This window comes from Tripterygium wilfordii, chromosome 22, assembly GCF_013401445.1.
Source record: "Tripterygium wilfordii isolate XIE 37 chromosome 22, ASM1340144v1, whole genome shotgun sequence".
NCBI classification, from domain to species: Eukaryota; Viridiplantae; Streptophyta; class Magnoliopsida; order Celastrales; family Celastraceae; genus Tripterygium; species Tripterygium wilfordii.
In genome coordinates, this window is record NC_052253.1 from 12,948,600 (window position 1) to 12,963,224 (window position 14,625).

The following is a 14,625-nucleotide window of genomic DNA, read 5'->3' on the forward strand; positions in this document are numbered from 1 at the left end:
AATAACATCTAAATATATGTCCTCCCTCTTGTATGTCTTCAAGAACGAAAATAATAAGGATCCAAGCAGTTGGTTTCCTAGTTGTCCTATCATAATCGTTGTCGAGAATGTAAACCTCGTTTTCGTTTGTTCCCTTGTTTCAGAGGAGGCTTGACTCTTGTTCCTGTTATCCTTGGATAACTATTGACTCGGACAAGACTCTCCACTGAAACTGCTGCAAGAACTACATCTGAAGTCTGAAGAGACTCGGATACTATTTCCATTGATAATGGATCAAGCCAGTAAACTCTATTTCTGAATTCTATGTACTCTAGGAGCAAGAGATGGCCGTTTTCCCTTGCAGCAAGAGGTCTTGTGAAACATTATGTGGTTATGGAGTAAAGCTTGGTCCATGACTCTTGCATCATATAATTCTTCATCACCCATATATCATAATCTCCCTTGTGATAACTACTGATACTAATACATAGACATCCTCTCAAGACACCCACCTCAACACTATCCTTAAAGTCCTGAACGTCGTACAAGCTTGCTGGTAGAGGAATCCTACGATCATAAAGATATTAATTTAACTCTGAAGGAATATTGCTGATGGAGTATATATTACTTAATATGATATTTATCATTGGAACAAATGTATTTCAAACTACGTATACATATATATATACCCTGCACCGAATCATTATATATATGGAGATATCAAACATTATATGTATACACTGCACCGAATCATTATATATATGGAGATATCAAACATTATACCATATAATAAGGCTTAATATGATTCTCTTCTAGAATAACAAGAATCTACTAAATTATATTGAATTAATAGAAATCCTAATTGGAATGGTCAAAATAGAATCCTAATTTGAAATAAAATCTTAATTTGATTGAAATTTACTATATAACCGAGTCCAAATTGGACTCTGCACTCCTTCAAACTTAATATATATATATATATATATATATATATATATATATATATATATATATATATATATCACAGCAAGCCCTTAAAAACAACACAGTAAGTAATGTTTAAATCAAACCTAAAATAAATATGTCCACTTATTATCTCCCTAATGAATTGATCACGGACATACTCAGTCCACTACAGGTGAAGAGCCTTGTGCGCTTCAAAAGCGTGTCGAAGCCATGGAAATCTCTTATGGAGGAGGATGCTTGCTTCATCAACATGCATATGCTAATTAGTTCCAAGACCCAGCAATTGATTCTCGAATTGAATCCAACTTGTAGGTGCCAAAAATGGTGTGGCACCACGTCAGCACATAATGACAAAACTAGTAGAGCTATATGGGTCTTCCCGCTTAGACTACCACGATTAGGCCCAAATCCGAAAGCCCATCTGAGAGGCCCATATACAATCTTTACATCATTACTAAGTAAACATAACAGTAGTTTTACAATAAAGCTGTCACCCTCTCTGACATGTATTTGCAGGAGCTTTATAGCTTTACAGCCTGTTTGCTTTATCATTTGTACAATGACTTTTCCTTAGCAATATGGTACCAGGTTTCGAGACGTTTGATGTGTTGGCGACCGTGTGTAGGCGCCAAGGCATGGTGTAGGCGCTAGCTCGTATGAGCGCCATTGCATGAGTTACCTTTCTTGTAAAACAGTTCCTATCAGTCTAGTCTACAGCAAGTATCTATAGGTGCAACAGACCTATATCTCCAGGTAAGACATTCTCTCGTACATATTTCTCTTTATAGAATGTCGCCCACAATTCTACCCTCTCCTTTGTTAACACCTGTTGTGATCATTTCGCACTACTACTTCATCCTACTTTTTGGTATTTGTCAACTCTGACACAGCCGATATGATAGACCTTCCAGTTGCACTTCTTTCATGCAAGTTGGTCCAATAAAATAGCTGGAAGGTGCACACAATTCCCGAGGTTGATACCTGTTTTCTGATAAATACCCCCCTCTTTCGTGTGGGAGGGGATGGAACATTTTTCTTTTGACCCACAATACTGAAAAATACCCCAAGACAACATACTCAGACAAAACACCTAAGAACATAGCTGGTCTTCCACCTCCGACAGACTCTAACTTGATCGTCGGAGCCTCCACGACCGGCACCCCCCAATCCGGTTGAGGAGCTTTCACGATTTTCTTTGTTGTGAAATCTGCAGGACTCAAGGTTGTGAACGGACCCCACAGAAAGACAAGTTGACCTTTCAACGATTGTAGAAAATTGCCCCTACAATTTGGCGCGCCAGATAGGGGGCTCTTTACAAGTGTTGAGCCAAAGAGATTTTATGACAACCTTTCATAATGACTGAAACCAGCGATGTTACCAACAGCCAGCTGTTAGAACTCATGCAAGCCATGAGAGAAGATATGTCAAGAAACAAACAGCAAACGGATGCGCGATTAGAATCAATGTCGAGCGACAACGCAGCACTCCGTGAGGAAGTGTCACAGCTGAGAAGTCAGAGTGCTTCTCAGGTCAATGATCCTACTTCAGTTCAAATACCACCTTTTCCCCGTCTAGAACAAACACCACCACCTAGTGACCCTTTACCTTATCCTTTGAGTGCTCAGTTTGTTCCCAGCACCACCCCTGGCGGGTATGATGTTTCCACCTCGAGGGGTAAATACCCTATGACGGAAGAAACTCCGCAGAATGTCTATAGGGATGCTACAGTAGACCTGACTGCTTCTCCGGGGAGTAAGCACCCACGGCCACCACGTTTCCCTGCTGCACCTTTCGCAGGGCCCACTATAGCTTCAGTCGCTCAAGCGGCGATGGCCAAGCAGATTCTCGAATTGCGGGGAGACATAGATAAATTGACCAAAGCACCTCCTGCTTCGGCTAAAATTAACGCCAACTGCTATATGGGGTCGCCATTTGTAGAGAGTATATACCAGACAGATCTGCCTCACAGGTTCAGCGTCCCCAACATGAAGTTATACAATGGGACTGACGACCCCGAGGATCATGTAGCCCATTATAAATTGAAGATGGGAGCTATCGCCATACCATATGGCATGCACGAGACATGTATGTGCAAAGGGTTCGGGTCTACTCTTACTGGTCCTGCTCTTCGTTGGTATATAAATTTACCTAACGGCAGCATTGCTTCTTTCGAAAAGCTAGTGGAGACGTTTATGGTGCAGTTCTCCAGCAGCCGTAAAATTCATAAGTGTTCGGATGACCTGTATCGATTGCCGCAGCGTGTGGGGGAGTCCCTCCGTGATTTCCTCTCCCGGTTCAACACGGAGAAGGTGTCGATACCTTGTTGCGATCCGGGGACCGCAATTCAAGCGCTCCGAAGTTGCTTGCTTCCCGATGGGGAATTCTATGAGGAGCTCACGAAGTGTGATGTTAAGAGCTATGAAGAAGCTCTAATTAAAGCTACCGTGTTTGTTCGGTGGGAGGAAGATGCCAGGAGAAAGCCATCCAACCTTCCTAAGCAAGAGAAACGAGAGGACAAGCGTCCTCGGAAAGAATCGCCTGCCATTGGCGAACCTAGTAGTAACTGGCGCTCTCGCAGGTCCGGAGCATCAGATTATGCAAAAAACTGTCCAGAGTATCCTCTGAAAATACATCAAGTCGAGGCTGTACAAATCTTGAGGAAGATGGGTAGCGATGTGAAATGGCCTCCCAAGAAGGAATCTGAAGGGTGGAAAGACCCTAAAAAGTGGTGCGACTTCCATTAGGATATTGGCCATACGACTCCTGATTGTCGGGGCCTTAGGTATGAGGTGGATTACTTGCTGAAAAAAGGGCATCTCAGAGAGTTGTTATCTGAGCGTGCTAAGGCTATCTGGGAAAAGAGGAAAGTTGGCGACCCAGAGGCATTACCACCGCCACCGCCAGTTACCGCTACTTATTGCGTAATTTCCGGAGGATCCGAGATTAGCGGGCTGTCCCATACTTCTGCCAAGAAACACGAGAAGGAAGCAGCAAACCCAGCTGCTAAACTGGCTCGATCAGTGGGAACTTTCACTAACCAAGTGATGGCCTTTACCGACGATGAAGCTACCCAACTGCTACATCCGCATCACGATGCTCTGGTGCTCACACTTCAGGTTGCGAACATTAACTTGAAGCGAATCCTAGTTGACAACGGGAGTTCGGCCAACGTATTGTTCTTGGCCGCCTATAGAGGAATGGGTCTAGATGAGACTCTAATATTGCGGAAGTCCACAACACTCATCGGGTTCAACGGTGAGGTAAGTCATTCGCTGGAAGAAGTGGTGTTACCCATTTATGCCCCAGGGTTGAACAAGCAGACTCGGTTCTCCGTTGTAGACTCACCCTCTACTTACAATGCTATTTTGGGACGACCTTGGTTGCATGCAATACGGGCCGTACCCTCCACATATCATCAAATCCTGCGCTATCCCACTAGTAATGGCGTTAGGGAAATCCTGGGAGATCAACACTCTTCTAGGAGTTGTTACAGGACCACCATGAGGAGTAAGGGTGAATCCTCTTAGCAGTTACAGAACCAGGCATCCGGTCTGGAACCAGACGAGCCAGGAATGGAGAAGCTTGATGAAGTGCAGATCCATCCTGACTTTCCAGATCATAAAGCCCTGATTGGAGTGCAGCTGCCCATTCACCTACGACAGGAATTGATTCAGTTCCTGTCACGGCATCATGATTGTTTTGCATGGAGTCATGCGGATATGACTGGAATAGACCCTGAAGTCGTGATGCATCAGCTCAAGGTCAATCCTGAATATCCTCCTGTCAAGCAAAAGAGGAGGAAATTTGCTCCTGAACGGAATCTAGTCATTAATGAGGAAGTCCAGAAACTACTAGACAATGGCTCTGTGGTGGAGGTGCAGTACCCTGACTGGTTAGCCAACGTTGTCGTTGTGAAAAAGAAGAATGGCAAGTGGAGAGTCTGTATTGATTTTACGGATTTGAACAAAGCTTGTCCGAAGGATCCCTTTCCACTACCGCACATAGACATGATGGTGGATGCGACCGCTGGCCACGAATTGTTGAGCTTTATGGATGCTTTTTCGGGGTACAATCAGATTTTAATGCATCCGGAAGATCAGGAAAAAACGGCTTTCATAACCGAGAGAGGAATTTATTGCTACAAGGTGATGCCTTTCGGGTTGAAGAATGCCGGGGCTACGTATCAGCGATTGGTTAATAAGATGTTCTCTAAGCATCTGGGGGACATCATGGAGGTGTACATTGACAATATGTTGGTGAAGTCTTTAGTTGCGGACCAACATCTTGAGCATCTTCAGCAAGCTTTCGATTTGTTGATCAAGTATAACATGAAGTTGAATCCTGCTAAGTGTTCTTTTGGGGTGGCATCTGGAAAGTTTCTCGGGTATATGGTCACAAAGCGGGGAATCGAAGCCAACCCAGATCAGATTCGGTCAATTTTGAATATCTCTTCCCCAACTTGTGTTAAAGATATTCAGAGACTTAACGGGAGAGTGGCGGCCCTTAGTCGCTTCATCTCCAGATCGTCCGACAAGTGCTGTCATTTCTTCTCTACCTTGAAGAAATCTGTTAGCTATGAATGGACACCAGAGTGTGAAGACGCTTTGAATCAGTTAAAAGCTTATCTTACTTCCCCTCCCCTATTATCCAAACCCAGCACAGGGGAGCAGCTATACGTGTATCTGGCTGTGTCAGGGGTAGCTGTAAGCGCAGTTCTGGTTAGGGAAGAAGACAAGAGGCAGTTGCCAGTGTACTACGTAAGTAAGAGCTTACTAGACGCGGAGACCCGGTACAGTTTGTTGGAGAAATTGGCTCTAGCTTTGGTGGTGGCCGCCAGGAAATTGAGACCGTATTTCCAATGCCATTCGATTGCAGTGGTGACTAATTTTCCATTAAGAAGCATACTCCATAGACCTGAGTTGTCCGGACGGATAATCAAATGGGCGGTGGAGCTCAGCGAGTATGACATCACGTATCAACCAAGGACTGCCATCAAGTCGCAAGTATTCGCGGATTTTGTGGCTGACTTTGCTCCATCAATACAGTTAGAAGCAGACAAGGAGTTGCTCTGCATGGTAAATCAAGTCCCAAAGGCATGGGCCTTATATGTTGACGGTTCTAGCAATGTTAGAGGCAGTGGTCTAGGAATTGTGCTGATCTCTCCAGAAGGGAGTATAATTCAACGAGCAGTCCGTTGCGATTTCCGTGCCACGAATAATGAAGCGGAATATGAAGCATTGATTGTTGGTCTCATGCTAGCTAAAGAGCTTGGAGTGGTGAGCTTGAAGGTTCATTCAGATTCGCAGTTGATAGTGAATCAGTTTATTGGTTCCTATCAGGCCAAAGACGCCAAAATGACTTGTTATTTGGAGCTGGTAAGAGAATTGCAATTAGCATTCGTGGAGTTTTCCATAACTCAGATCCCACGGGCAGAAAATTCATATGCGGACGCACTGGCCAATCTCGGATCGTCGATTCAATCCGACCAAGAGCAAACAATTCCTCTGGTACACCTGAAGTGGCCGTCGATCAGTAATCAGAAAGAAGAAGGGAAACCAGATGGCAGTGAGGTCTTCCCCGTTAGTTCGAGCCAAACATGGATGACACCATTTGTTCAATATTTAGTGAATGGTGTTTTGCCGGCAGAGAAAAACGAGTCCAGACGTTTGGTCGCCAAAGCTGCTCGGTATGCAGTGCATGATGGGCAGCTGTATAAAAGATCGTATTCAGGTCCTTTGTTGCGATGTGTGGATTCACAGCAAGCACAGTATGTGCTGGCGGAGTTGCACGAAGGAGAGTGTGGTAATCATTCTGGAGGAAGAAGTTTGACTCATCGGGCCTTAACTACTGGGTATTATTGGCCAACAATGAGATCGGATGCACTTGATTATGTAAGAAGGTGCGACAAATGCCAGAGATTTGCCCCGATTCCACACATGCCACCAGAAAGACTTACTCCCATCGTGGCGCCTTGGCCCTTCATGAAATGGGGGATGGATATAGTTGGTCCCTTGCCCAAAGCATCAGGTCAACGGGAATACTTCATTGCAATGACTGATTACTTCACCAAATGGATTGAAGCTGAATCTTATTCTTTGATTAAAGACCTAGATGTGAAAAAGTTCGTTTGGAAGAATATAATATGCAGGTTTGGAGTGCCTAAGGAAATTGTGACGGATAATGGTCCGCAGTTTGTGAGTCACAGATTTCAGGAGTTTTGTGCTAACTGGGGAATTAAGGTAGACTTTGCAACACCAAGACATCCACAGTGTAATGGCCAAGCTGAAGCTTCCAATAAAACCTTGATCAAGACCCTGGAAAAGCGTCTGGAAAAGGCTAAGGGTGCTTGGGTTGATGAATTACCTGGAGTACTATGGTCTTACAAAACTACTGCACGAACGCCTACAGGGTCGACTCCTTTTTCTCTTGCATTCGGATCCGAGGCTGTTATTCCGGTCGAAGCTGGACTCCCGTCTGCCAGATTTCAGTGGACAAATGAACTGGCAAGAATTGAATGATCAGCTTGATACTATTGATGAACTCAGAGATCAGGCGCTCACACGGACAGCCGCATACCATGACAAAGTCTCGAAATACTTCAACAAGAATGTTCGAACTCGAGCATTTCAAGAAGGGGATTTTGTGCTCAGGAAAGTCTTCGAGAACACCAGGGAGCTGAATGCTGGGAAGTTGGGCCCGAACTGGGAGGGCCCCTATTTGATCCACAAGGTACTAGGAAATGGCGCCTACAGACTGCGCAAGCAAAGTGGAGAAGAAATCTTGCACCCATGGAATGCTGTCCATCTAAAGCTGTACCATTTCTAGAAACCTTTAATCTTCTGTTATTTTTGTACCTTGTCGTTTTAAAAGTTATATCATCAATCGTGTAAATATGAGAACTAACTTAAGCATCGGAGTGTCGATGGGAGTCCCATCGACTACCTTTGATTGTTCCTTTGAGCGCAGGGGCTGAAAAGTACTGAAGGTTGATGATTCAGTCGTCTATTGAGACGACAAAGCATGGAGGCGCCATTACAGATAAGTTTTCGTGATTTTTTGATTGTTCCTTACGTATTATTGAAAGAACTTTATAAAAGACAGGAATATTGAAAATTCTGATTTTATTTTCGAAACTACAAAAAAAAAGGTACGGTCCTTACGACCAGATGTTCAAACTGTCATTCATTTTATTTCTCGCATCCTTAATCAAAACAGAAAGATTAAGGAGCGAATCTTGGAGTTTGGCTATGTTCTGCTCCATAGCTCGCGTTTCCGCAAGCTCCTCCAGCTGGAGCATGGCGCAGCCAACAGTCTGTAGAGCTTTGGTTAGCTCTGTGATTTGTCCTTCTTGATCCTCCATGTCTTCTTTCATCTCTTTCATCTCCTCCTCCATCGCTTTCAGCGCTTCCTTCAAGTCGCTGATATACTGGTTAGGGTTTCGATAGTCGGGATGAAGGAACGAACTCACGTCCTTGTGATCATCAGAGTCGGATGGGGAGTTGACGGAACTTTGGGACGCGACCATTGCTGTAGAAGTTGAAAGAAGAAATAGTCGCTAGGATGATTTCCTTGCTGCAACAAAATCGTTCTTATATGATGAAGTATCTTACCTTTTCATCTTCTCGAGAACCTCCAAAATTAATTCTGCAATTAATTCTTTTGCAGTAATCCAAGGGTCAAGATAAACTTTACAACCGGAAAAATTTCTACCTGAACATTTAATATGGACAAAGAAGTCCAATGTATCTAAAGTTCTAAAGTGAACTAATCTGAAAATTCTGCAAAGTTCTCCGAACTGTTGCTGAGTAATTAAAGACAGTATTGAATGTAAGTTCACAATGATTCCAATCAGCGTGTGCCATTAAAACACCTTTATCACTGGGGGGGCAAAGGTTCACCCAGTATGACGAATCTCAAAGCATTAAATACAGACTAGTTTTTAAAGATATTTTAAAAAAAAATAAAAATAAAATTATAGCTTACCATCGCCGACACATGGTGTCGCCAGACCTGTGATTAGATATTACGGCAACCTGGTTGGCCTGACTCATTCCCAGTGTTAGACTACCTCTGTAGAGGATGCCTGGACTGGCAATGAAGCCAGGCCAGCGTGGCTGACATAATAGTACCTCTTGTGTTTTCTGATAGCAACAATGATATAAGGGACGACTGATCAAACTCACCGACAGCGCTGGGCAACCCGTAGGGGTTTTTGCCGAAGCTGACGGTGTAGTCTGATCAGCAATACCAATATCACCGAATTCCCCTGTTGAGTTATCTTTCAACTCTCTGTTTTGTTTTGCTCTATACACCTTATATATAGAGCGTAACAGTCTCGTAAATTTAATTTTCTGCTGAGTCCGCCAATAGTATTATGGAACACGTGTTGTTATTCTAACGATTTCTGGCCTGACAATGCCCGTATTTAAGTTTTCGGAGTTTTCTCAGTCAAGATCTTGTTTTACTGTTCTATGATTTACTCTGCCATATTCCCTGAAGTTGGATATAATTGCGTCCGACTGTCCCATCTTGTCAGATTTCGTCTTTTGCCACGTATTTCACAATAGTTTCCGTCGGCCTCTTAGAAATCGGTTCTCATAGTCCAACTCAAACTGGGGGACAGAGTAAGGTTATTTTACTAAAGATACTAGTTAGATGCTAGTTAAAGAGAACGTAAACATACCGAACTGTTCAGACAAATTATTACAAAGAGGGAAGGCAAACAAATTCACGGATTTTCTCCTGGGACCTCAACCTCTGTAGCTTCCACGGTAGCATCGGTCTCAGAACCGGGAGCTTTTATCCCAAGGACTAGCGGTCCAGCTGGAACATCTCCTGTAATGGCGGCACTAGAAGTGCGAGGTACTTCAACTGAGTGATCTTCCGGCCCAATGCTGGGCATTGGCGGTTCGCCAGCTTCAAGGGTAATGTGTTCATCAGTAGGGGTATTACTCTCTAGAGGTGCCAGGTCTGTTTCGGTGCTAGTTCCTCCAAGTGTTTCTTCATCTGCAACCCATCTTCTATTGGGCTGATAATTTTCAAGCACCACTACAACCTTCTTAAGCATCAAGTCTACATCCCATTTCTGATGCTCATTCTTTTTGTACTGGTTAGCAGCTTGAACCTCTCTGCGGCTTGACCAACACCTCCCATGGCCCCTATTTTGACAAGAGAGATTTCTTCCATCTTCCTGGACAGTTCGATCTGCTCAGTTGTCTTTAGAGTTTGCGCTGCCAACGCCTTGTTGAGCAGATCTTTTTCATTGGAGATTTCACCTAGGTGTTTAGCTTGATGCTGCATTTGGGACTCCAATGTTCTCACCTTGGCCTCAGCATTTTCCAGTTGATTGGTGGCTCCTTCCCAGCAGTCCTTGAAATACTTAGCGTCTCTGGTTGCTTGCTCAATTCTTGACTCAAATTGGTTGGCTTTGTATGCGTCGTCGTGCACTTTCTTTTCCAATGCACTCAACATTTCGGTTGAATGCAGCAGTTGGTCATCTGCATCTTTCAATTTTTCCTCTAACTTTGCAATTTGAGCAGATACTTCAGTATTTCTGTGCTTTTCACCAATCAATTGGCACTCTAAATCTTTTTGAGAAGACGTGGCGTTGATCAATTTCTCTTCTAAATCTTTTACCACGCCTTCTAGCCTCTCTTTCTCAGTTTTTTCCTTGCTTAAACTGTCAATGGCGTTCTCGCCAGATCTGAGTACCCCCTGCAGCGCCTGTCAAAAGAACAACCAATGTGGTATTAGTAATGAGAACTACTGGTAGTAAATTGGTGCACTTTTTAAGACACTTACAGTAAAGCAGTGAGCCACTGAATAATTGAACTGGCTAGAAAGAGGCATAGCATCCAACTTTTTGGCATCCTCAGGGAATACGAATTTTCTGATCCCCACTGGTGGGAGTACAGGAGCAGAAGAGACAGTTAAGGATTTGGGAACCCATATCGAGATTTCTTCCATCTCACTCCCCGTGACGTCTAACCTTAGTCTAGGTTGAATATCTTCCCTTCCTTGGGCAGTGTCTTCCGCTTCCTGGTTGCCCGGTATCGCCAATTCAGTCCTGGATCCGCTGGCCATAGCTTCTTCCCTTGCAACCTCTGATACCACTGTTGGTACCATATAGTCATCAGTTGTCGGGTCAAACTCCCTCCGATCTTCCGGAGCCGGAGTCTCCATTGGCTCAAGAGTTTCTGTCCTGATTGCCCTGATGTTGGGCAACCTCCTGATCAAAGGCATTGTGTCCTCCTCATCGTTATCTGAGCCATCATCCAGAACAATGGTCGTTGATGCAACCGCGGTAGTACTGTAGGGAATGCCTCCTCTACCTCTGGGTCCTGAGGCAATGGCGTCGTGAAGGAGTTTCCTGGGCCTTTCCGCCTCTTCGCCAATATTAGCAGTTTCTTTTTCACTCCCTTTAGTCTCACTGGTTCCAGTGCTCATCAATTTGCCCTTACCAGTGGGATCCTCTTTTTGCTTCACTCTTCTTTCGGGTACTTCTCCCGCTATCTTTCGTTTCCCCCCAACTTTCTTGGCTTGGGACGCCTCTGCAGCACGCATAGCAGCCTCAAAGCCCCCACCAACTGTATCTTGTCTCTGCTGATTCTTCTCAGCATCCTGCAGCAGAGCTTCATAGAGGTCGTCTGCGTCGGTGATATCCGCGAAGACGTTTTCAAACATTTCGTCGCCTGCACAAGTAATATTAAAGGATGAGTTTTCAGTGCATGTTCGTTATGAGTCGGGAGTTATTTACTTAGCAATTATTGCACACTTACTGATATATCTCCAGAGAGACGTCTTCTCTAATTTACGGGGCACCAGAATGTTTTTTCTGGATCTTTTCCGTTCTCCAAGATTGTAAAATTCTTCTACCCTCTGCAGCACTTTGGGGCTACTTTTCCATTTGCTCAGCAAATTCTTTGATGCTGCAAAGGAACGATACATAAGATTCAGTGACTGTAATGAACCAATAAATAAAGAAAGAAACTTACTATCTCCTTTAACCCAGTTTGAAGGTAAATTCCCGTGGAGCCCAAATACCAGGGCACCCCTGACAAAGATATATCTGTCCTTCCATTCAACAATATGGTCGTTGGAGACGGTGTCAAGAATCAATTCTTCTCTGTTTCTCCGACGGACTAAGCAGAATCTCCCTGGACCACTTAATTTGGCATAGTAATCCACTACCAGCTCTTCGATCCCAAATTCTAGGCTCTCCAGCTCAGCTAAGCATTGAATGCTCAGAAGAATGCTGAGGCTATTTGGCATCCATTGGCTAGGGCACATTTGCCATACCCTACAAGCATTAGCAAGCAAGCTGGGAACGGGGAATCTCAATCCTATGCTGAAGGACAGAAGGTAAAATGGTGTCCATCCAGGGACTCAAAAATCAACCCCCTCTGTGTCGGCCCCGGGTCTGATTTCAATAGAAGAGTGAATTCTGTATTTCTCCCGGTAGAAGTCCATGTCGCTTGCTGCCAAGGTCGATTTAGGGTTTAACCCTTTCGGTATCAGTGGTCCTTCAATATGACCATTTCTCTCCGATTGTTTCTTTTCATGAGCGGGCTTACTGGTGCCGACTCTGTCACCGCCAGACTGTGAACTCCCCGACCCGGACCAAGAATAATTTACGCTGGGTTCTTGTTCGCCTTTACTCTGGTCGGTAGGAGTCCTACTGCTACCAGAGACCCTTTCTGATTCTCGAACATGGAATGTTGCCATTCTAGTGATATAACTTAGGGCAGGAGGAATTGAGAATTACCTTCCGAGTAGTACAAAGTGAACGTCCTGGGATGATCTCTCTTTCTTTTCGTATTGAGCGAGTCTGAGCGAAGTCTGTGGAATTCAGTCGAAAGTTTCTCCTTTGAAAACTCAGAATGTGATTTTTGAGTTTCAGCATTGTACGATTGTCCATAATGCCCTTACGGCCATCATACGCACGGTTATCGAAACGTGCTCCCCAAGGAACGGAAGCAGTAAATATTCAAAATTTCACTGTGCGCGTCAGGTACATTAAATGCTTGTCATGTCAAGTTGGCACGCGATACGGTATCTATTTCTTACGGTATTGTTCTAACACAATGACGATCATACCATATTACGTAAACAGCAATCAAATTTTTCTTCTAAAGCTATTGTTACTACTCTAGTCCATGTAACTAACTTCTCTTGAGATAATTACAGGATGCTACCTGCCAATGCTTAACGAACAATGGTTACCAAGTCAGAATTGCTGAACTTTTACATTCTCATTTATGTAAACTCTTGTGATACACTGAGCAAAACTGGTACTCATGCAATCGCCATTGAGTGTTCTTTTAAAGGTGGGTGCAGTCGCCTTCGAAGCATGGATCGGTTACATCAGATAGTTAACATGCTAGCGCCATCTCAGGCCACAGCAACAGCTCCACTACAGTCATCATGCTAGCGCCAATTCAGGCCACAGCTATGACTACAATCTTATTATCACACTTACGCCCATGCTGGCTACATACAACCTCAAACAAACGAGGTTCTAAGCTTAGTCAACCTCAAACAAACGAGGTTGTCTCCTATACAAACTTCGAACAAAAGGAGTTGTATCCCATCAGCATCAACAAGTGTCAGGATTCTTCTAGCGCTACTCTCCAAGATGAATTTGTTTTCATGCTTAGAGAGTGGGGGACAATTGTAGGTGCCAAAAATGGTGTGGCACCACGTCAGCACATAATGACAAAACTAGTAGAGCTATATGGGTCTTCCCGCTTAGACTACCACGATTAGGCCCAAATCCGAAAGCCCATCTGAGAGGCCCATATACAATCTTTACATCATTACTAAGTAAACATAACAGTAGTTTTACAATAAAGCTGTCACCCTCTCTGACATGTATTTGCAGGAGCTTTATAGCTTTACAGCCTGTTTGCTTTATCATTTGTACAATGACTTTTCCTTAGCAATACGGTACCAGGTTTCGAGACGTTTGACGTGTTGGCGACCGTGTGTAGGCGCCAAGGCATGGTGTAGGCGCTAGCTCGTATGAGCGCCATTGCATGAGTTACCTTTCTTGTAAAGCAGTTCCTATCAGTCTAGTCTACAGCAAGTATCTATAGGTGCAACAGACCTATATCTCCAGGTAAGACATTCTCTCGTACATATTTCTCTTTATAGAATGTCGCCCACAATTCTACCCTCTCCTTTGTTAACACCTGTTGTGATCATTTCGCACTACTACTTCATCCTACTTTTTGGTATTTGTCAACTCTGACACAGCCGATATGATAGACCTTCCAGTTGCACTTCTTTCATGCAAGTTGGTCCAATAAAATAGCTGGAAGGTGCACACAATTCCCGAGGTTGATACCTGTTTTCTGATAAATACCCCCTCTTTCGTGTGGGAGGGGATGGAACATTTTTCTTTTGACCCACAATACTGAAAAATACCCCAAGACAACATACTCAGACAAAACACCTAAGAACATAGCTGGTCTTCCACCTCCGACAGACTCTAACTTGATCGTCGGAGCCTCCACGACCGGCACCCCCCAATCCGGTTGAGGAGCTTTCACGGTTTTCTTTGTTGTGAAATCTGCAGGACTCAAGGTTGTGAACGGACCCCACAGAAAGACAAGTTGACCTTTCAACGATTGTAGAAAATTGCCCCTACACAACTGATCCACTCTTATCAATGGAGTTGGA

General features: G+C 44.2%; 1 protein-coding gene across 1 annotated transcript; it reads left to right on the forward strand.

Moving 5' to 3' along the window:
* The first annotated feature begins 2,300 nt into the window (after positions 1–2,300).
* Positions 2,301–4,472, forward strand: LOC119991567. Its single transcript, XM_038837911.1, has 2 exons — positions 2,301–3,673; positions 3,728–4,472. Exons 1-2 carry the CDS (start codon positions 2,301–2,303, stop codon positions 4,470–4,472), a joined length of 2,118 nt encoding a protein of 705 aa, XP_038693839.1.
* The last annotated feature ends 10,153 nt before the right edge of the window (positions 4,473–14,625 follow it).

Excerpts from the sequence above, each read along its gene's own strand:
- LOC119991567 (XM_038837911.1), top strand. The coding sequence starts at position 2,301 with ATGACTGAAACCAGCGATGTTACCAACAGCCAGCTGTTAGAACTCATG. Across the intron at positions 3,674-3,727 it reads TGGAAAGACCCTAAAAAGTG|GTATGAGGTGGATTACTTGC; the intron begins GTGCGACTTCCA and ends TCGGGGCCTTAG.